The sequence below is a fragment of the Herpailurus yagouaroundi genome, unplaced genomic scaffold (assembly GCF_014898765.1).
Source record: "Herpailurus yagouaroundi ecotype Mexico unplaced genomic scaffold, PumYag 197, whole genome shotgun sequence".
Classification (NCBI taxonomy): Eukaryota; Metazoa; Chordata; class Mammalia; order Carnivora; family Felidae; genus Herpailurus; species Herpailurus yagouaroundi.
This window is the reverse complement of record NW_024412428.1, coordinates 21,294,140-21,317,954: the sequence shown is the minus strand read 5'-3', so window position 1 is coordinate 21,317,954 and position 23,815 is coordinate 21,294,140. Positions and strand designations below refer to the sequence as shown.

The following is a 23,815-nucleotide window of genomic DNA, read 5'->3' as shown; positions in this document are numbered from 1 at the left end:
GTTCATGCTCTGTCTCTCTCTGTCCCGAAAATAAATAAACGTTGAAAAAAAAATTTTTTTTTCAAAAAAAAAAAAAAAAAAAAGGTAATGGTAATGGTCTCTTTCATGGAGTCTATACTATGCCAGTCTATGTCTCCTTTAAGACTGAAGGACTTACTCTCCCAGCTTCTGGGAAGGCTGTGCACTGACGAACCTCTTTTGTCATTTTCTTAACTAAAAAATGCTACCTTACCCAAGGTCATGCCCCTTTTAGGAGCAGCCTGCAACAAATGACTGGCCAATGAGGGGTTGTGAAGACCAGACTCTCTCACCTCAACAAGGGAAAATTCTAAAGAATCATCCCAGCTTCCGAACTTCCCACAGGGTTGGCTGGGGCCTGGTTGTGATGTACTTACTGAAGCCCATTTTCTCTTTCTGCCCAGTCTTGCTTCCGTCCCTTTCCTCCACAGGTTCTGAGAGCATCTACCATTGAAGAGGCATTAAACACCCAAGTAGAATGACTTAACCAGTTGGCACCAGCCAGCTTTTCTATTAGCCACCCCAGTACTGGCACAATAGATTCATGAATAGAGAAAACATGGTAATAAGGAGGAAGGCTGGAACTGGGCCCACCAGTAGGATCTTCCACTCACCAAGGTTAATCCCGTAGCCAAATGATCAACCTGCCAGTAACAGGAACTATTGCTGAGACTCAATACTGCACTATCTCTTGAAGATAGCAAACAGCCACTTGGTGAAAAGGCGACCCTATTGGACTCCTTCCACCCTGGAGGAGGTAGTCATTCATTTTAACATGAATAGACACATATTCTATGGGTTTGCCTTACCTGTCTGTTGAGTCTCAGCCAACGTGACTATCCAAGGGATTATACTCTATTTGATCCACCATTATGGCATCCCATATATCATTGCATCTGACCAAGGAACCCACTACATAGCAAAGGAAATGTAGCAGTGGGCATATGACCATGGAATCCATTGGACCTATCACATGGCAGAAATCTTAGCTGAAGTACCAGCTTGGAGATGATACCCTGTGAGGATAAAGTGCTACCTTCTAGGATGCAGTCATGCTCTAAATCAATCACCATTATTTGATGCTGTATCCCTCATAGGAGAATAACTGGGAGTGGAGTCAAAGGTATGGAAGCAGGAGTGTTCCTGTGTACCATCAATCCCAGTGACCCACTTGGGGAATTTTGTGCTTTTCATCCTCACAAATATAACCACAGTTTTAAAGGTCTTAGTTCCCAAAGGCAAAACATTTCTACCAGGGAACACAACAAGAGTCTTCAATGAATTTTAAACTATACCACCACCCAGTACTCTGAGCCCTTCATGGCAAGGACCAGCAGGCAAGAAAATGATCTTCATGGGGGTAATTGACTCTCATTATCAAGAGGCAGTAGAACTACTATTACACAGTGGAATCGGGTAGGCATATGTTTGGCATCCAGGTAATCAACTAGGACATCTTTTAGTACTTGTGCAATTTTGATGGCAAATGGACAGATGTAGCAGGTGCAGCCTGAGAAGGACATGATAAACAGTTAACTGGAACTCATCAGTTTTAAGAATCTGTCACTCCACTAGGTGAGTCACCTAGGCCTTCAGAGGTGCTAATCAAGAGTAAAGAGCATCCAGTATGAACCACAGAAGAGAGAAAGGGTGAGTATTGGTTGCAGCCTAATACCAGCTGCGACAGCAGAGCGTGTGGTTCCCCTTACTAACCCTCCTTTTACAAGTTTCCCCCAGGGAACAAGCCTGCCAGAGCTCTGAAGAAGCTACTTCCAGAACTCATGTAAGGAAAGCAGATCTGCACAAGACATGGACCATTTGGGTGCTATACTGCCCAATCCAGACGAAAGCTGTCAGCCCTCTTAAGGAAGGGCTTCAGCTAAAGAGAATTGCTTTGCCCAAAGTCAGGCCCCTTTCTGGGAAGCCAGCATCCACTGCCTGATTGATGGCCCATCCTACTTTCTTTTGCTCAACAGGGGTTGAGTAGAGTACTCCCTAATAACTTCCCATGTGCTAATCTCCATCTCAGAATTGACTCATATGTGACACTCTCCCTTGTGTAGATGACAGTGTGGAGAGAGAAATAGGTGACTACATTTGTTATTTGTACTCTGAAGGAAATAAACAAGATGCAGTGATAGCAAATAACAGAGAAGCTGTACCTGGAGAGGAGGTGGCATTTAAGCCAGGAGCTATACAATAGACTGAAGTCAGCCATGCGAGGAGCAGGTAGGAAAGTGCATTTCAGAAAGAGAAACATCTTGGATGAAAGCTCTTCCCAAAGAGCTTGGCACATTGAAGTGCCACTTAGAGCTTTGCAGCCTTTTAAAGGATTTTATTTCAAATGCAATAGGAAGCCTTTAAAGGATTTTTTAGGAGATAATATAATGCTGTGGTTTACATTTAAAAAAAAAATATCTCTGATACAGTGTAGAGAACAGGTTGGATGGGAGGAAACCATGAAGGAGGTTATTTCAATGTCAAGAAAACATAACCCAAAGTTTGCTCTTTCCCTCCAAACCATGTTCCAGGGGCACAAGACCCTAGCATTTCCTGCCCATACAGCTCCAACCCACTTTCAGGACCTTCATGGGCCTCTTCCCTATGTCCAACCCCCAAAAACAGACTGCATACACTTAGGGCCATGGGGTGTTTGGGAAGTGGCTGTAGGGCTTGGAATTGGAGTGTCCACAAGTAAGTGTGTGAAGCCCCTTGCAGTGTGGGATGAAGCCAAGACTGGAAAACATGGAGGGTGAGATGTGAGGCGGGACCAAGACTGTGATCTCTCTGTACTCTCTGAAGGATTCTAAGAGTCCTAAATTCAAGGCTTGGTCATCCAGTTCCTTAAAAAGGTATGTTTATCAAGATAGGAGGATAGAATATATTTCATTTAACAACTTGTTAGCTTGTTTTTTAACTTAAAAATGTTTTAGACATATTGTATGGGGCCTTCATTCGTAACTTTCCCTAGTTTCTATGAATGTTTGGGATGAGCCTGAAAGTCGCACTACCTACAAAGAATGATATATAAACAAAGCTGGTTTCTTATCGCAAGCAGTAGATGCTGGAGGACAATGGAACAATATCCTCAAAATGGTGGAGGGAAATATCTGTTAATCTAAAATTCTCCATCCAGTTAAAGGAGCATTCAAAGAATCAATGATGAGCAAAGATATTAATAGAACATTGGTAACTCCAAGGAAACACTGACTATAGAAAATAGCCAACTTTTAGAAGTTAAAACAGGATGAAACTAGCAATCAAATTGAAAATGAGAGGCAAGATTCAGAGTTAAAACATTCTACAGTCCTTGTGATGTTGAATATACACTGTGAAACACTTTTAAGCTAGAACTTTTAATATTTTTAAGGTAAACATCTTAAGCGAATATGCAAAACAGAAAGAAATTTAAAAAGTGAATAGTTAGGGGCGCCTGGTTGGCTCAGTCGGTTAAGCATCCAACTTCAGCTCAGGTCATGATCTCGCGGTCCGTGAGTACGAGCCCCACTTCGGGTTGTGTGCTGACAGCTCAGAGCCTGGAGCCTGTTTCAGATTCTGTGTCTCCCTCTCTCTCTGCCCCCCGCCCCTGCTCACACTCTGTCTGTCTGTCTGTCTCTCTCTCTCTCTCAAAAATAAACATTAAAAAAGTTTTTAAGTGAATAGTTAGGAGGAAGGACAGAAAAAAGCAAAATAAGCTTAACTGGTAATACATATAAAATTGTCCTCATTTCAATATAGAAAATGAGGCACTAATTTATTCTTTGTAAATTTCTACTAACCCAAACCACTGACCATAAAATACTACCTCTGCCTCTATTTTTATTTATCTATGAAGAAAACTGTATGAGAGCTGTTGTTCTTTATTCTTATGAAACTCCATGAAAGAGAGATGTTAAAACATTAAGGGAAATCTTATAAACTTGGGGCTTTCAAACCAATGAGTCAAGTATCAATAACTGTTTTCACAGACTCTACTATTTTCTGAGGGCAATGTAAAATCAAAAAAGCACAGTCCTTGTCATCAAATAGCTTGCAATCTGATTAGGGAGAAACAAGCTATACAAACCCAACTGAAAATAAACTCTAGAACAGAAGACAGCAAATGGGAAGAGCCTTGGATTGTATAAATGTTACAATTCAGTGCAGGTAGGATCCCTTCCAACCAGGATATCCTGGAAGGCTTTGACTGAACACATGAAATTTGATCTTGGCTTTAAGAGAGGTAGAATCTCAGGGGCGCCTGGGTGGCTCAGTTGGTTAAACATCTGACTTCAGCTCAGGTCATGATCTCACACTCCATGAGTTTGAGCCCTGCGTCGGGCTCTGTGCTGACAGCTCAGAGCCTGGAGCCTGCTTCAGATTCTGTGTTTCCCTCTCTGTCTGCCCCTGCCCCGCTCATTCTATGTCTCTCTCTCTGTCAAAAATAAATAAACATTAAAAAGAAAAAAAAAAGAATCTCATTAGAGAAAACTGAGAAGAGGCATTAATAAAAGCACTAAAGGAATGCCTGTCTGACCCAGTTGGTATAGCATGTGACTTGATCTCAGGGTTTTGAGTTTGAGCCCCAGGTTGGGTGTAGAGATGACTTAAAAATAAAATCTTAGGGGCGCCTGGGTGGCTCAGTCGGTTAAGCGTCTGACTTTTGCTCAAGTCATGTTCTCACGGTTCATGAGTTTGAGCCCCACATAGGGCTCTGTGCTGACGGCTCAGAGCCTGGAGCCTGCTTCAGATTCTGTGTCTGCCTCTCTCTCTGTTCCTCCCCTGCTTGCACTCTGTCTCTCTCTCTCTCAAAAGTAAACAAAGATTAAAAATAATAATAAAAAAAATCTTAAAAAAATAAATAAAAGCACTAAAATATCAAAAAGTGTTAGTCAAGAAAGAAGACATTTTTAAGAAAAAAAGGGTGAGCATAACGTGAAATACTGAGAGAAATCATTGAATCACAACACTAATGTTATCACAAGGAAGAAAAATTTTAAATATTATTTCAATAATGGTACTAACTTGAACTTTTAATTTGGTTTCTTTCCTTTATATTCTGTTAAGTTTTTCAAAAAAAGTAGCAAATATAAATACTAAATATTGGTAATGACTTTCTGCATATTACATACATGAATAGCTTAGATTTTTACTATCTCTATACACAACTTTGTTTCCTAGACCTTCTCTAGTTTGTTTGTTTGGTTGGTTGGTTTTTTAAGCCAGATTTTGTATACTGCAGAAGGAATCTCCATATCAGTGCCGTGTTTGAAGCTCAGAATTTTAGGCTTTTGGTTTTTATTTAGAGTCATGATATTGATAACACCTAACATTTATTAAGTAGGTATCGTGTTAAGTGCCCTACATGCTGTTTTAGTTAATGCTAGCTGCCATAACAGATAAGCCCCAGAATCTCAGTGGCTTAACAAAATAGAAGTTTATTTCTCACAGAAAATCCAGAAGGACAGTTCTTAACAGGCACAAAGCTGTCCTCCAGGACATGATTCAGGGACCAAGTTTCCTTCTGTTTTGTGGTCCCACTATCTTTAACACATGGCTTCCATGAGAAACCTGCAGAAGGGGAAAGAATAAGGAAGATCACAATGGGAGATTTTTGTGAGCTGAGCCTACAAATAGGTTTATGAATATCTTCTTCTCACATTTCATTCATTGGCTAAAATTCAGTCAAATGGCCACAGATAACTACAAGTGAAGAGGGGAAATGTGGTTTAGCTGTTTGCTCTGGAAGAAAAAGAAATGGTTTGGTGAACAGTGTTCCAGTCTCTGCCACACATACGTTCTTTTTCCATTTAATCCTAACAACCCCATGAGATATGTACTGTAATTTGTAACACTTTACAGATGAGGAAACTGAAACTTTTTATAGGTTAAGTAGCTTACCTAATACCTCACAGTTAAAAAATGGCAGAATCAAACTCAAACCTAGGCAATCTAAATAAAAAAAAACATATTCCTTATCAACTTCACTGCAATATGACTGAAATGCTTGTTACTGAAAAAGAATATCTTTCTTCTAGTTATAAGAGAGGTATGACAATTTTAGAACTTTAAGTAATCCTAAGCCATCATTGTAGTGATGACAAAATTGAGATCTAGAGGGAAAATGTCCTATGGGAGGTCAGATCATTGCTGCTCAGGTACATCCACTGTAAAGAACATTTTTTTTTTTAATTTAAAAAGATGTTGTATTTATTTTTGAGACAGAGACAGAGCATGAGCAGGGGAGGGGCAGAGAGAGGGGGAGACACAGAATCCGAAGCAGGCTCCAGGCTCCGAGCTGTCAGCACAGAGCCTGACGCGGGGTGTGAGATCATGACCTGAGCCGAAGTCGGACGCTTAACCGACTGAGCCATCCAGGTGCCCCAAAAACATTTTTTTTAATGTTTATTTATTTTTGAGAGAGAGCGAGAGAGAGAACACACATGCAAGCGGGAAAGGGGCAGAGAGAAGGAGGACAGAAGATCCCAAGGGTGTTTTGCCCTGACAGCGGCAAGCCAAGCCTGATGCAGGGTTTGAACCTAAAAACCGTGAGATCATGACCTGAGCCAAATGGATCATGAATGAGCCAAAGCTGGACATTCAACCGACTGAGCCATCCACGTGCCCCTAAAACATTTTAATATGAACATATAATCTTGACAAACTAATAACATATGCCATCGTTTCTAAAATTAACTTCCTGAAGTACGTGGTTTAAGGTAGTTAAATTCAAGCGTTAAGATTTGTTTCCCAGAAGTTTGTCTCCACTCCCTCCTCTCTCCACCTTTGATGTTTTTGGCCCTGAAGAGGGAGCACAACACAGAGTAAGCCTGCCACCGTGTGGCATGGGCCCAAACCTGTAGTCTGTTAAATGTCTTCTTCCCTTTCACTTTGTTTGCTTCTAGTTTATTTACTCACCAACCTAGATTTGATCCTGCCTGATAGGAAATTCATACCTACCTCAAATTATATAGGATTTTTTATTTCAAGATACATTTCTTCATCCAATTCTAAAATTATTGCAGTATTTCCAAACCTGCTACAGGGAGGGCCAACTTTTAAAATGTGGCCCAGCCACATTCACAAGAGGGTCACTTCAGTGCTTCACAAATGAGGAAACAAACTCAGCAATTAGTGGGATTTAGCTCAGTGCACTCAGAAGTTAATCAGTGAGCCAGCCATCTCAGGCATATTAGAAGGCAGATTTCCCAATCATGCAAACGCCATATATAATGCCTGTTCAAATATGAATATAACAGCCATATGAAGGAGAGTCAGAATTTATATAAGGTTCAACATTTCCTAGAGTTTTAATGATACGTAAGCTTAACATGCCAGGCAGATATTTCCCAGCCCTCTCCCTGCATTTGGCAAAACAGGAATAACCTCTAAAATTGTTTAAAAGGCAATAGGTCCAGGGGCGCCTGAGTGGCTCGGTTGGTTAAGCGGCCAACTTTGGCTCAGGTCATGATCTCACAGTTTGTGAGTTCGGGCCCACATCAGGCTCTGTGCTGACAGCTCAGAGCCTGGAGCCTGCTTCGGATTCTGTGTCTCCCTCTCTCTCTGCCCCTCCCCTACTTATGCTCTGTCTCTCGCATTGTCTCAAAAATAAATAAACATTAAAAAAAAATTTTTTTTAAAGGCAATAGATCCAGCAGGTAACTAAATGGAAATCTGGTATTTCTGCTTCTTCTAACACTTGTTACAAATGATTGGGGACAGGCCATATGCTGATGAAGTTTTAAAACGTCTCTCCTTTTCTTTGGTTCCATATTCTTTTCCTACCACTGCAAACTGAAATACCCATTTCACATATAACTGGGAAAAGCAATTAAAAGGAAGAAAAGGTTTTTTTTAATTTTTTTTTCAACGTTTATTTATTCTTGGGACAGAGAGAGACAGAGCATGAACGGGGGAGGGGCAGAGAGAGAGGGAGACACAGAATCGGAAACAGGCTCCAGGCTCCGAGCCATCAGCCCAGAGCCCGACGCGGGGCTCGAACCCACGGACCGCGAGATCGTGACCTGGCTGAAGTCAGACGCTTAACCCACTGCGCCACCCAGGCGCCCCAGAGAAGTTTTTTTTTAACGTTTGAGAGTACATTAGAAAACCCTTAGTATCCTTTTCTCTTTCTTTCCCCCACCCCCCACCTTTTTTGGATGGAAGGTTCTTGAGGATAAGCTCACACATTGGTGTGTAAATGTATTATTCACACCTAATGGGTTAACTGAGATGGGAACGTTAACTTAATCCTGTGACTGTGCCAGTATCTCTCTGGGGAAAAAAGGGGTGCCAATGGAAATCCAAGCTCCTTTACACTCCAGGTTTCTCCTCACCTCCTCACTTCCCCCAGCCTCCACATCTTTCCCAAGCATGGGTCTATACCAAGCTCAAGAACACCATTTGGGCTGTACTATTTAGAGGACAAAAGTATACAAATAATCCTAGATTGTGTAAATACCCATTCTTTGAAGGGGTTCTCTGCCTTCCCTCTAGAGAAGCCATTAATCCCCTTATCACTACCTGTGCAGCTAGGTAAAATTGACCCAGGGGAGGCTGTACCACTCCCTATTCTAGAAAGTTCTCCCGCAAATGGTCTAAATCAGCTTAGACATTGGGGCATATATTCTGGTTCTTGTCCATTTTCCTCTTTGGTCTAAATGCTCCGGATCAGCACTTCCTTATAACTGAAGTGATAAATGTGGGCTTAGGAATGAGGCCACTTAACTTTGCTCAAAGAGCTCACTATGTGGTCTAATTTAATCTAGCTCAGCAGGATTCTATAGTGGGATTTGAAGCTTCAAAGAAATTAAATGTGTTATTTAGTCCACCATTATCTATGTTCCCTATTCATGCTCCTGTGCGTGAAAAATGAATGTATAGTTTACATAAGAAAATTTTCACATTTAAAAAAACATTCTTTTTCTCTGAATCTCTTTGAGGTATGTGCTGGATATTGCCAAATACTATCAGTCAAATTACAATTCATAAAGAATACTGTCCCACTTACGTTGTAAAATATTCCAAAGATTTAATGCCCAAAGTTTAGAATCTAAATAGTAGTTTGTATTGTGTAGTAAATTTCATCTGTGTAGCCAGATTTCACAAATCTGGCAATATAAATTTACCCTTAAATACAATTCTCCATGAATATGACTCAGCCATAAAAGAAAATGAGATCTTGCCATTTAAGACAGCCTGGATGGATCTAGAGAATATTTGGCTAAGTGAAATACGTCAGACAGAGAAAGACAAATACCATGTGATTTCACTCATGTAGAATCTTAAAAAACAAAAACAAAAACAAATGAACAAACAAAAAACAGACTCTTAAATACAGAGAACAAACTGGTAGGTAGTTGCCAGAGTGGAGATGGATGAAGTGGTTGGTAAAATAAAGAGGAGGGGCGCCTGGGTGGCGCAGTCGGTTAAGCGTCCGACTTCAGCCAGGTCACGATCTCGCGGTCCGGGAGTTCGAGCCCCGCGTCGGGCTCTGGGCTGATGGCTCAGAGCCTGGAGCCTGTTTCCGATTCTGTGTCTCCCTCTCTCTCTGCCCCTCCCCCGTTCATGCTCTGTCTCTCTCTGTCCCAAAAATAAATAAACGTTGAAAAAAAAATTAAAAAAAAAATAAAGAGGATGAAGAGGTACAAACTTCCAGTTGTAAAATAAATTAGGTCATCAAGACGAAAAGTACAGCATAGAGAATACAATCAATAATATTGTAATAATGTTGTATGGTGACAGATGGGGACTATACTAATTACAGTGAACAATGAGTCATGTACACTATTGTCAAATCACTGTTGTGTACCCGAAACTAATATAACATTGTGTCAGTTATACTTCAAAAACAAACAAACAAACAAACAACACTAAACTTATTCTCCACGAATTATACTACTTGTCTATGAGAAAAACAAATGACAACTGCTGATTCTATTTCTCCATAACCTAATCTGAAAGGTCCTCAAATTTAGAAAGGATATTTGTCCAAAACCTGTAGAAATATTATTTGTTATATTGTTATATTGTATATTGTTACACTTAACAAAAACATTAGAAGCATTATCATTAAAGACAGCATGTACTTTTTTTTTTTAATAGCCACAAAGTCTTTGGTACTCCTCCCACTGAAAGATGGAGTCTATGTATCCTCTCCTGGATTCCAAGTGGACTTATCATTTGCTTGTAACCAATCAAATGCAGCAGAAATGGCCCCTTGTGACTTCTGAGGCTGGGTCAGAAAAGCTGATACAACTTCCCACTGGTTGACTGTAATACTTGCTTTTAGAGCAAATATAGTAGTAGAATGTGATATAGATGGTAAAAGCATCCAAACCCACACCTGCGTGTCAATATATAAATTAGTGTACAATAAAGATGATATTTCAAGCTGGCCCAGAACAAGATAGCTTTTTCAATAAATAGTATTTAATCACTTCATCTGTTATTGGTTCTCTTGGCATAAGACTATCCATAATATCTTCCTTCTCAGGTTTTTTGTTTTTGTTTTTTTTACCTAAAATTGATAGTGATGTACCTTTTTTATTCTTCATGATTTTCTTTTCTTCTTAATCAACTTTATCAGTAGTTTATTGATCTTATTAATCTTTTCAAAGAACCAACTTTTGACTGTGTTCATTTTCTCTATTTTTTTCTATTTAGTTGCTTTTCATTCTCATTTTGATTACTTTATTTCTTCTGCTTATTTTGTATTTAGTTTGCTTTTCTTTTTTTCTGTCACTTAGATAATTGATTTTACATCTTTCTTCATTATATAAGCATTTAAGTGTCTAAATTTCCCAGTGCTTTTGCCGTAACTCACAAATTTTTACATGTCATATTTTCCTTTTTATTCAGCTCAAAATATTTTATAATTTCCATTGCAATTTCTCCTTTGACTTTTGGACTATTTAGAAGCAGGTTAATTTCCTCCCAAATTTGGGGGTTTTCCAGATATCTTTCCAGTATTTATTGCTACTTTAATTCCACCGTGGTCACACAGAGGAATATATTCAGTGTGATTTCAATTCTTTTATAATGACTGAGACTTGTAGCCCACCACATGATCTATGTTGGTGAATGTTCTATGTTCCTTCATCTGTCCCCAGTGGAATCATTGCACACACTGACGAAATAGCATTCTATCCCAAGGTGGCAAACAGGAGCCAGGTAGAAGCAGGCAGGCTGGCGAGCTCCACGCTGGGAAACAGACTGCCTATTACCTTGAAGAAGGCAGATTTGACTAACTCAAAAAATGGAACAAGAGGGGCGCCTGGGTGGCTCAGTCGGTTGGGCGGCCGACTTCAGCTCAGGTCACGATCTCACACTCCGTGAGTTCGAGCCTCGCGTCGGGCTCTGTGCTGACGGCTCGGAGCCTGGAGCCTGTTTCGGATTCTGTGTCTCCCTCTCTCTGACCCTCCCCCATTCATGCTCTGTCTCTCTCTGTCTCAAAAATAAATAAACGTTAAAAAAAAAATTAAAAAAAAAATGGAACAAGAACCTTCTGGTTGTTACCGTACATCCTCCACTTCAGAGTCTTCTATCATTATTCTACTTGGTTCCATGGAACCTCAGAGAGATACTTTAAACTAAGCATCCTGCTTTTAAAAATTCAGAGAACAAAAAAAGAGCCCTTGGCGGGGGGGGGGGGGGGGGGGGGGAAGAGATATAATCAATGAAATGAAAATATAATGGAAGGGTTGAAAGATAATGTTGAAGAAATCTCCCAGAAAAGGGAGTAAACATGGGAAAGGTGTAAGAAGGGAAAGAAAAAAATATATTTTTAAAGATTTTATTTTTTTAACTTTTTAAATGTTTATTTATTTATTTTGAGAGAGAGAGAGCTGGGGAGGGGCAGTGAGAGAGGGAGAGAGAGAATTCCAAGTAGGCTCCTCCCCGTCAGGAGCAGAGCCCGTAGTGGGGCTCGAACTCACAAACTGTGAGATTCTGACCTGAGCCGAAATCAAGAGTCAGGCACTTAACTGACTGAGCCACCCAGGCACCTCAAAGATTTTATTTTTTTAAGTAATCTCTACACCCAATGTGGGGCTCAAACTTACAACCCCAAGATCAGGAGTCACATGCTCCCCTGACTGAGCCAGTCAGGTGCCCCAGAAAAAGATTTTTTTTTTTTTAAATTAGAGAATAACTCAAAGTTCAGCAACCAAATAATAGGAATTCCAAAAAGAAGGAACATAAAAAATGGAGGAGAAAATTCAAGATATCCCAAAATTGAAAGTAATTTACTTCTAGCAGGAAGAGGCAGAGGAAAGGGCCCACTAAGTTTCCAATATAATGGACGAAAATAGACTCAGTCCAAGATACATGATTACGAAATTTCAGAATTCCTGGAACAAAGTTAAGATTTTATAGTCTTCCAAAGAGAGAAAAGTCACAAATGAAGGATCAAGAGTCAGTCTGGTTTTAGATTCTCAACAGCAGCAAAGGAAGCCACAGCACACAGAAGCAATGCCTTCAAAGTTCTAAAAGGAAATGATTTCCATCCTAGAATCCCATATCAGATAAACTATTAATAAATTGTTAGAGTTAAAAAAATGACATTTTCAGGGGCCCCTGGGTAGGTCAGTCAGTTAAGTGTCCGACTTTGGCTCAGGTCATGATGTCACAGCTCTTGTGTTTTAGCCCTGCATCAGCCTCTGTGCTGACAGCTCGGAGCCTGGAGACTGCTTCGGATTCTGTGTCTCCCTCTCTCTCTGCCCCTCCCTGCTCATGCTCGGTGTGTGTGTCTCTCTCTCTCAAAAATAAACATTAAAAAAAAAAAGACATTTTCAGAGATTCGAGGTGTAAAAACTTACCTCCCATGGATCCAAGAGGCTACTGAATGTGTGCTCCACCAAGACAACCAAGTGAACCAAGAAAGGGGAAAATCTGGGATATAAAAGGAGGATCTGGGGCTCCTGGGTGGCTCCGTTGGTTAAGCATCTGACATCAGCTCAGGTCATGATCTCATTGTGAGTTGGAGCCCTGCATCAGGCTGGGATACTCTCTCTCCCTCCCTCTCTGCCCATCCCCTTGCACGTGCACATGCTGGCTCTCTCACTCCCTCTCTCTGTCAAAATAAATAAATAAACTTAAAAAAAAAAAAAAAAGAGGATCCCAGAGGTCAAGGGAATCTCAAAGAAGATGTGCATAGGATGTCGTGGAGAACAACTAATTCTTAAGAGACAGACACAATAAAGACTTATCACCAAACTATCTGCAGTTGTTATATTCTCTTCACCTGGAAGAAAAAATTCCCAGGCAAGCCTGGGTCTGATTCTTACCTGTATTCGGCAGGCCTTGATCTTATGCTAATGAGAAATCAAGAGTCCCCTCCTCTCCATGCCCTACAGCCACGACCAGCTGATACTCCTTTACCCCAAGAAGTATTCTGATTTGCTCATTCCTGACAGCTGACAGTGGGCTTTGACATAGAATATACAGCACAGTCCACTCCTACTGACTATCTTCCCACTATCCCACCAGAAAGGCCTGCCTGTGGCCTCAACTATGGTAAGCCCTATGCTCCCTAAGACTCCGTCATGGCCTTGCACACTAACACACTAACTGCCCAGAAGGGGCTCTTATAGAACTCAAGGAAGCAAAATGCAGACTATGACCCAGAGACTATCTTCAGTTTATCTCCTGTCATCTAATAATGGCAATGTTCCTGTTCGGTAAGATTTGTGCTTGCTTCTCAGTGTCTGTACTGGTCCCTTTTTACACATATTTATATGAACGTAGTTGACACAATGATATAAAATTAAATGAGAATAAAAAAGAAAAGACTAGGCAAGTTACTTAATATTTTTAGCCTCAGTTTCCATATGTATAAAAGGGGACAGAAATAGTCTTACCATTCAGCTGTTGGGAGGAGTAACTAAACAAACACAGACAATGTATATGATGCAGATTAGAGGCTCAATCGGTGATAACTATTTTTTAAGCTCTCAATTTAGTAAGATAATTCCTTTAATGTGGGAGTATGTGTGTGAGTGTGACTGTGTGGTGTGTGTTTGTATATATACAAAGTGTCGTAAGGGTAAAGTAGGAGTGACCCACACCTCCAGGGGTAACGGCAGATTCTGGAGAAGGCCAAAAATATGGAGTGTAACAAGTGCTAGGAGCCCTGTAGGCCTGTGAGCTGTGGCAGAATCAAAGATTTGGTAAACTGGAATACTTTATGCCTCTTACATATACTTCTTAGATTTTGCTATGGAAAATTTCAAAGGCATGCCAGATAAGGAGACTAATATAATATACCCTGTCTACCTGGCTTCAACAACTATCAATTCATGGCCAGTCTTGTTATATTATATCCCAAGCTACTTCTTCTCCATTACCAGATGCTTTATAAACAAATCTCAGAATCATGTAATTTCATCTGTGAATATTTTAGTATTATGCTTTTTGTATTTTCCTGTGGCCTTCTCATCATTTAATAAATCCTTTAAAAATAATAACAAAAATATAAGTGTATATGAGTTAGTATATACACTAACATGGAAAGATCTCATAAATGTATTATTGTTCAATGTAATAAAGAAGTTACAGATATCACAATTACATTTAAAAAGACCTAAACAAAAAATAAACAGTATAGGGGAAGGGAATAAGATAAAATAAGATAAAAACAGAGAGGGAGGCAAACCATAAGAGACTCTCAAATACAGAGAACAAACTGAGGGTTGCTGGTGGGGTGTTGGGTGAGGGGGATGGGCTAGATGGGTGATGGGCATTCAGGAGGACATTTGTTGGGATGAGCACTGGGTGTTATATGTAAGTGATGAATTGCTAGATTCTACTCCTGAAATCCTTATTTCACTATATATTAACTAACTTGGATTTAAATAAAATTAAAAACTTAAAAATAAATAAAAAATAAAAAATAAACAGTAAAACATATGCATGTGCTCCAAAATATGTAAGTACATATATAGAAAGATAGTTGCAAAAATATGCATCAAACTACTAATCCTGATTACCTCAGAGGAGGGGAGTAGTGATGTAAAGAGTGAACTTAAGAATTTTGTCCTGTAGGCATTTATATTGTTTGACACTCAAAGAAAAAACAATATATTCATCATTATTTATGTGATTTTTTTTCTTTTTATGAAAAGAAGTGAAGTAAACACTGCTCGTTGCTGCCCAGAGTGACAGTAACTCATACGGGAAATGTCAGGAAGTCTTAAGTGCTGATTTGAGTTTCTAGCTACTAAGCGACCTTCCAACCTCCTTTCTAATCAAGTTTTTTTTTTTTTTTTTTTTTCCCCCCTGCCAACTAAAAATACACTATCCAGTTCAGGAAATGTGGCTGACTGAATAGCAGCTGCTACTGAAGACCAACTTTGCATATTGAAACAACCTTGGAAGATAAAAAGCAACAGCTTCCTGTCATCAGCTCTTGTTCTGAGGCGCGGCTGGAGCACATCACACTTTTGGCCTCCACATTGTCCTTCCTGCACATTTTCAAGAGACAGTCCCTGGCCACTGTTTTGTTTTGTTTTCCCTTTTAGTGTCAGGAAATTTCCTGCAAATACATAGAAGCAGAAGTTGAAGCTGCTTCAATGCAAGTCTAACACACTTTAGACTTTTTTTTTTAAGTTTATTTATTTTGAGAGAGACAGCATGAGAGGGAGAGGGTCAGAGAGAGAGGAAGAGAGAGAATCCCAAGCAGGCTCCACACCATTAGCACAGAGGCCGATGCAGAGCTCAAACCCACAAGCCACGAGATCATGATTGATGTCAGATGCTTAACAAACTGAGCCACCCAGGCTCCCCACATCCTTTAGATCTTTCTCGCACTCACTATTTCAGAAAGTAGATCACCCACTGCTATTTCCTTTTCCTATTTTTTTGTTTTGTTTTGTTTTTAGAGAGAGAGAGAGAGATTGACTGTCAAGATACTGTTTCTGTTGGGAGGGAGACAGAGCAGAGAGAGAGGCACAGAAATTCCCTCCAACTTTGCCAGGTTCCTCATTTGGTTATAAAGAGATGGTGTCACCAATAAAATGGAAACTAGGAATGGCAGAAAGGGGAGATAAGTTGTGCTGTAAATGTAAAACACTCACAGGCCACTAAAAGTGATAATAATTCTAAGTACAACTCAAAATGCAAAATAAAGACAGTTTAAGAGTCTGCAATGTATCCTATATCTAATTCTGATATATGGTGCCCTAGTCTTCATATACAAGAGTGATGCTGATTTCTCCCATTCATATGCCATGCAGTTGCACTTTGAAAAGTTTTTTGTTTTTGTTTTTTTCACTCATGTGATAGACTATACAGAGCTTTGCTTATAGCTGCTCAATAAAAATTCCATTATACTGGAGCGCCTAGGTGGCTCAGTCAGTTAAGTGACCGACTTCGGCTCAGATCATGATCTCAGTTTGTGAATTCAAGCCCACATCGGGCTCTCTACTGTAGCACAGAGCTGCTTTGGGTCCTCTGCCCGCCCCCCCCCCAGCTTGTTCTCTCTCTCAAAATAAATAAATAAACTTAAAAAAAATTCCATTGTATCCATAAGATATTTGAGCTGAAGGAAACCTAACAGTACCTAGTCCAATCTTTCTTCGCAAATCAATGGCTTCTTCAGCTTCTGTCCACCTCTCCTCCCTCCCCAGGACCACACAGAAGGAACTGGGGTCAGAGTGAAGGCAATGTTGCTCCCTTTGCTCCCAAGCCCCAGGCACACCTTAACCTTAGCCCCTGTGTCCTTATCATCTGCCCATTCCAGTCCTCCTGCAAATCAAATCCTGGCAGGTTCCCCAAGGATTCATCAGCTGGACAGGACTAAGTCTCAGCTTGATCTAATCGCCCTCCACCACGATAAGACAAACAAGCCTTCTTTCACACAGGTCTTTAATGCTTTGAGCCTGCTTTGGCATAACAACGAAGATTCTTTGCTTGACCAAACTTCAGTCAGGCTTCTGAAACTTCTTCTCAGCCCATCTGTACATTTCCTTGTAAAATCCAGTTTTAGCAACAACCCTCCTAAGTGTTCACCAGAACACCCTGCCCTCAATATCTAATCCCCTCAATATCTGATCGGGTTCCTCATGCCACGCCCAGGTGATGTCTGGTCACGTGACATGACTTCAGCAAGAATCCTGTTAGGTCAGCTTAGCCAGAATCTCCCCAGAACCTCTTAGTAATTTTCTATCTGCTGACCCCCACCCTGATCCTTGGCTATAAATTTCCACTTGCCCAGGCTGGCTGCAAAGTGACTATAGCCTACAGCCACAGGCACCCCAAAGAACTAAACAGTGATGTCGATAACAAATAACATACATACACTCCGTACATAATACACTCCGTGTTTCTGACTTTTCCTAACCACTTCCTCCTGTTAAAATACCCTACAATTACAACAGGATGTTTGCTCTTTGCAAAGCACTTTCTCAGTGGGTAGCAGGCACCATGAAAGAGGAAGAGATGAATAAATCCCAGCAAGATCTCAAGTAAATCATTTACTCTGAGCCTTGTTCTTTATTTGTAAAATGGGAGAGTCATAGCTCCTAATTTGCTTCTTGACTTTTTAATGAAACGCGTGGGAAGGCAGAAAGCACAAATGCTACCTGGTATGAGAGCCAGAGCACTGCAACTGCAGATGCAAATTAGAGAGTTACAGAAAGAATCAATGGCTTCTGATTGGCCAATGTTTTAAAAATTATGTTTTCCAGGGGCGCCTGGGTGGCTCAGTCAGTTAAGTCTCTGACTTCCGCTCCGTTCATGATCTGGCTGTTCTCGAGTTCCAGCCCCGCATGGGGCTCTGTGCTGACAGTTCAGAGCCTGGAGCCTGCTTCAATTCTGTGTCTCCCTCTCTCTCTGCCCCTCCCGCACTCGTGCTCTGTCTCTCTCTCTCAAAAATAAATAAATGGTAAAAAAAAAATCTCCAGGCTCCAGAAAAAACATCAAGGCACGTGTTCTGAGCTAAGAAATGGGGTTGGTGTTAGACTTTGCTCTATCAAGAGCTGAAGAACTGGGGACATCTCTGTGGCGCGTCCCCAGCAGGACCGCCAGGGGAGTCCAGGGGGGACTAAGGGAGGGGCTGATGAGCCTGCCCCGCCCCCGACCACCTGGGAAAGGAAGTGGGAAAGGAGAACCAGCAACGGTCACTGCATTTCCTTCACATCTCACTCTTGGGACACAACAGGACGAGGACAGAGCAGCTGCAGCTGGATGCGGGCAGACGGCCACAGAGGAGGAGCTTTTTCAGCCACAGTCTAGTAACAGAGGTAACTTTAATTTTCCTCATACCCCCCACCCCCCACCCCGGCATAAGGAAGGAACAGAACCTGTCTTATTTTCCTGAATGGGCAGCCCGAATATACCCCTGGGGGACAGATGTCCCTTCCCCTGTCCCAGCCAGGTTTCCCCTAAGTCGGGAACAGGTCTTGGTTTTAGAAACGGGTTCTCGAGGAACGTGAGTCGTGCTCTAGAGGTAATTTACCTTGATGAGGCAATGGAGGAAACCACTTTGCCCCAACTTGTAAATTTGTCCCCAGGCGACAGTATTTATAAATAGCCACTGTTTACCAGGCACGGTGCTGGTCCTGAGGAGAGTTCCAGAGGCAGAAGCTTATATGAGCCGATTGGACTCTTCACTGCGTGCACTGAACTCAAGCTAGCTTCCGTTTCAGGGTTTAGGCTTACAGGAGGAAAATAGAGCCTGGAAGCCACAGACAAGCAAGAGCTGAAGCCATCTTTTGGTCATTTCTATTGAACTAGGTTATGTCTAACTAGAACTTCCTTTTGCCACTTTGCTTTAACTACCAAGGAAAGTGAGCCCGCATTCGGAGTCTTCCAGGGGGCCCTACCCTCTTCTCTGACTCAGCTCCCTCCCCACCTTCCCGAGATAGGTCAGCTCATGGTGACTCATAGGCCCTTACTTCCTGGCCCTTTCAGAGCCCTGGCCTGTGTTTGAAACCTGACCTTGTATAAACACTTCCTACTTTTGGAGCAGAGCCTCTTCTAACATTTGCCTGGATGCATGTGTGTTCCCTCAGAAAAGAATGGCTTATGTGCGCACCTGGCCTTTCTCCCCTAGGGGTTAGCAGTGGCCACCATGGGTTCTGTGAATTCCCGAGATCACAAGGCAGAGGCCCAGGTGGTGATGATAGGCCTCGACTCAGCAGGCAAGACCACGCTCCTGTACAAACTGAAGGGCCACCAGATGGTGGAGACCCTGCCCACTGTTGGTTTCAACGTGGAGCCTCTGGAAGCACCGGGGCACGTGTCTCTGACTCTCTGGGATGTGGGGGGGCAGACCCAGCTCCGGGCCAGCTGGAAGGACCACCTGGAAGGCACGGATGTCCTCGTGTATGTGCTGGATAGCACCGATGAAGCCCGCTTACCTGAGGCAGTGGCTGAGCTCATGGAAGTCCTGGACGACCCACACATGGCCAGCGTCCCTTTCTTGGTGCTGGCCAACAAGCAGGAGGCGCCAGATGCCCTGCCGCTGCTGGAGATCCGAGAGAGGCTGGGCCTGGAGAGGTTCCAGGACCGCAGCTGGGAGCTTCGGGCCTGCAGTGCCCTCACTGGCGCTGGGCTGCCAGAGGCCCTACAGAGCCTGAGGAGCCTCCTGAAATCCCGCAGCCACTGCGTGTCTACGTGAGCACAGGCGGGGCAGGGAGTGGGGAGAGCAGGAAGACGCGATCTGGGCACAGCAGCATATCTTTGCTGATACGACCTGAAAGAATCAGCTGGGCCTTAAGAATCTTAAGCTCAGTTTATCAGACGAGAAGTCCTTCTGTGCTTGGACAGGATATTTTCCTCTTGAAGCTTGTTGTCACTAGTGTTTATGTTGAAAATCAACTATGGGGCACCTGGGTGGCTCAGTTGGTTGAGCGTCCAACTTCAGCTCAGGTCACGATCTCATGGTTTGTGGGTTCAAGTCCCATGTCAGGCTCCGTGCTGACAGCTCAGAGCCCGGACCCTGCTTCAGATTCTGTTTCTCCCTCTCTCTGCCCCTCCCCTGCTCATACTCGTCTCAAAAATAAACATTAAAAAATTTTTTTTAATTACAAAGAAAAAATAAGAAAATCAACTCTTCTTTGAATAATACCCTAAGGGGCAAAAAATGCCTCCACACACTTCATTTAATAACTCATGACTCAGGGTGAACCGAGCAATTGTAATAATAGAACAATGAATGGTTGCATGGTAATTAAGATCTAAATTCACAGAGGGAACGAGGTTTCAAAATCAGATTAGAATATCTTCTGGACATGGTCACAATCTTATGAGTGATTTTTCCCTGGGAGCCTCTGGGTATATGCCGAGATCACTCTGAGTGCCAGCAGCCAGGACCAGCAGAATTGAGTAGGCGACTCTGCCCCCACAGAGTCTTGGGTTTAGAAGTTCACAGGGGCACTGAGCCCTGGGCAAGAGGCTGGAGTTAAGACCTTCCAAAATTTATCCTTTTCTCTGACCCTGATTAATTCTTCTCTACCTTTTTTTTTTTAAGTTTATTTATTTATTTTGAGAGAGAGAGAGAGAGAGAGGGCAGAGGAGGGGCAGAGAGAGAAGGAGAGACAGAATCCTAAGCAGGCTCCACACTGCCAGTGTGGAGACTGACACAGGGTTCAAACCCACAAACCATGAGATCATGATCTGAACCAAAATCAGGAGTCAGTCACTTAACCAACTGAGCCACCCACGCGCCCCTCTTCTCTACCTTTTATCATCCTATATTGGTCTTTGTCTAAAGCGTTTCATTTTTGTCTTTTTTTTCCTTCTCTTTTCTTCTTACAGCACACATTTTCCCTTAAAGATCAGATTAATCAAAGATTTCATTAATTCATTCATTTAATTTTAAAAAATGTATAGAACATTGAATTTGGACAAAAGGCACTGAGTTTTTAGTTATGAGCCAGGCTCTTTAGATGTCAAGTGTGAATTTTGAAAACACATGCAACAGAAATGCTTCTTTCTCATTATTAATAGTAAAAAAAGAAAGTTGAACACAGCATCCTACAAGGGTTTTCAGGTGACCTTAACCTAGGAACCACAAAGCTCCTGAAATTATTTGCAAAATATTTTGCTTGGAACCTGTTTTGGGGGTGGGGTGGGGAAGAAGATCCATTTTGTGACTCGTAAAAGTTAAGAATCACTGATCTGGTCTTATCCATCATCCAACCCAGGAATACTTTCTATAATCTGAGCGGTTTTTTTTTTTTTATGTTTTATTTATTATTTTTTGAGAGAGAGAGAGAGAGAGCATAAGAAGGGGAGGGCAGAGAGAGAGAGAGGGAGGGAGACATAGAAACCAAAGCAGGCTTTAGGCTCTAAGCTCTCAGCACAGAGCCAGACATGGGGCTCGAACTCACAAACCATGAGATCATGACCTGAGCTGAAGTCGGACGCTTAACCGCCTGAGCCACCCAGGCACCCCTATAATCTGAGTTTTTAATGGCCAGCAGCTTATATTTGACGCGTGCTCTCATGTTAAACAGCTCTATGTTTTGGAGCTACCCTGGGCTACAACTATGCTCCTTATAGCTCCCTGTCTGGAGTGACGCAGTATAAATGGGCCCTCAATACCCCTCCAACATCTGAGATCCACCCGGTCCTCCTACTCAAATTCTTCCCTTCTAACATCAGCTTAGTCATGCCGAGTTCTTTCCAGTACTTGTCAGTAGACGGTTTTCCTGTGTCAGACACAGGAAAGTGCAAAGATGCAAAGACAGATTGGACAAGGCCTTGGCCCTCATGGAGCTCTGGCTAAGAAAGCAATAAGACAAAACTCCCATAACAATGCAGATAGAGTCTCAATTCAGCAACTGTTGATTGAGCACTCACTGGGGCCAAGTTCTGTGCTCGGGGCTTTCCATAGATTATCTGTCATTCTCTCAACTCTGCAAAGTAGGTATCATTCTCATTTGGCATAATTAGAGACTGAGGTTGGGAGAGGTTGCGACTTGCTTGAGGCACAGAGCTATTAAGTGACAGATCTGGAATTTGAAACCAGATAAGTCCAGCCCAAATGATACTTGTGTTCTTCCAGGACATGTTTCTAGAAGGTTTAAGCCAAGGTTGACCTTCAGCAGATTTACGAGAGGAGCAGCCTAGTCAAAGGGAGGAGACTGCTTGGAGGTGTAAGGGGGAGTGAAGGAAGAACAAGTAAGCTGGAGTGGCCCAAGCAGGAGGCTGGAGTGAGGGGTGGGTGTATTATAATAGGAAACAAAACTGGAAAGAACTCAAGTCCAAGTTGGGGAAGATCTGGACTTTTGAAATCTGGCTCAGGGAAGCGAAACCTCTGGACTTGCCATTTAGGAAGATAACTTAGTGGCAGTGAGACGGTGGAATAAACAGAAGGGAGACACTGGAGGCAGGCAGGCAGGAAGACCCGCTAGGTGGCCTTCATAGTGATACTGGAGAGGAGGGAAAGAGATGGGAAATTGAAAGCCAGTTTTAAGGGTAAAAGCTGAGAGAAGAAGAATTTGGAAACGGCTCAAGATGTTGAGTGTGACAGGAGGGATCCGAATGATCTGAGAAGATGGACACAAGAGGAACAAGTTGGGGTGGGGCCAGAACTGCTGGGTTCTACTCTTGAAGCGCTGGGTGTGGATGTGTTTATAGTTTCTTCCAGATGGTTCTATGACCCACAGTCCTTGAGATGGTGAATGCCCTGCTGGATGCATTTGCTGGTTCCCACGCACAGAGCCTCCTTTCCTCATGTGATTTGTCACTTTGTATTGTGAGCTCATCTTCGGGAGGATTTGTTTTTCCTGTGTGACTCCCATGTGCCCTGGGTTGTGACAGTGTCACTACACAGAGTGGTTTCACCTTAGTATCTATTAGGCTCCTGGAGGTTTCACCTGTTTTAGATCAAACATTATGTTAGTTTCTCTGCTTCGGGGCCCATGGGCCTCATGGGTGGCATCGATCTGGATTCTGTGCCCATGCATGGCATAGGCCCTAGTGATTCAATTTCTGACAGGTGACTCTTTCCTTCTTTCTTCTTTCTCTTTCTTCTTTTTTTTTTTTAATTTTTTTAATGTTTATTTTTGAGAGAGAGAGAGAGACAGAGCATGAACGGGGAAGGGGCAGCGAGAGAGGGAGACAAAGAATCCGAAGCAGGCTCCAGGCTCCAAGCTGTCAGCACAGAGCCGGACGCGGGGCTCAAACTCACAAACTGCGAGATCATGACCTGAGCCGAAGTCAGACATTCAACCATTCAACCGACTGAGCCACCCAGGCACCCCTCTTTTTCTTTTTCTTTCTTTCTTTCTTTTCTTTTCTCTTTCTTTATTTCTTTCCTTTCTTTTCTTTCTTTTTTCTCTTTCTTTCTTTCTTTCTTTCATTTCTCTTTTTCTTTTTTTTGTACTCCTGTCCCAAGATAGATCATTTGCTTCCTCATACTTCTTTTAATGGGTAGCATTTCCCAATCTCCTTTTAAGGAAGGGATGTCTCTTTGATAATCTTGCTTTTCTACTGAGCTCAGATCAACATATTCTCTTTTCCAAGCAAGCCTAAGGCCATACCTCCTGTTCCCATGTAGGTGTTACAAGTTTAGGCCCTAGGAACTGGGCCTAAACTTGGCTTCCTTCATATTTCCATGGACTCCAGGCTCCCAGCTTACACTTAACTGCTTTGGCTGTGATTTGTCTTCATTTCTGCCACTTGAGCATATCCCTTCTTTTGTTCAAGGACAGTGTGTGTTAAAATACAATGGTTTTGGTAATAGTTTACCCAACATTTCTGTATCTCTGTAATGGCCAAGTGTCCATCAGCCATGAACTGTCTCCTGAACTGTTTTGATATATGGCAGGGAGATCTGCACTTAGGAAAATAGCTTGGGTAGCTGACTTTG

At 42.2% G+C, this 23,815-nt stretch overlaps 2 protein-coding genes across 5 annotated transcripts in view; one reads left to right on the top strand and one right to left on the bottom strand.

Moving 5' to 3' along the window:
- RCBTB1 (RCC1 and BTB domain containing protein 1) overlaps window positions 1–23,815 on the bottom strand; it is a 103,065-nt gene that overhangs the window by 62,127 nt on the left and 17,123 nt on the right. For 3 of the 4 annotated variants that reach the window (XM_040448364.1, XM_040448365.1, XM_040448366.1), the window contains one exon: window positions 5,447–5,568. The gene's annotated coding sequence lies outside the window, so the exon portion shown is untranslated. Of the gene's footprint in view, window positions 1–5,446; window positions 5,569–12,815; window positions 12,978–23,815 lie in introns of those variants that run through there. The other variant, XM_040448367.1, reaches the window with a different exon arrangement.
- Window positions 18,016–19,917, top strand: ARL11 (ARF like GTPase 11). The gene is made up of 2 exons (XM_040448376.1): window positions 18,016–18,236; window positions 19,049–19,917. The coding sequence occupies exon 2, from the start codon at window positions 19,067–19,069 to the stop codon at window positions 19,613–19,615; it is 549 nt and encodes a 182-aa protein (XP_040304310.1). The 5' UTR covers window positions 18,016–18,236; window positions 19,049–19,066; the 3' UTR covers window positions 19,616–19,917.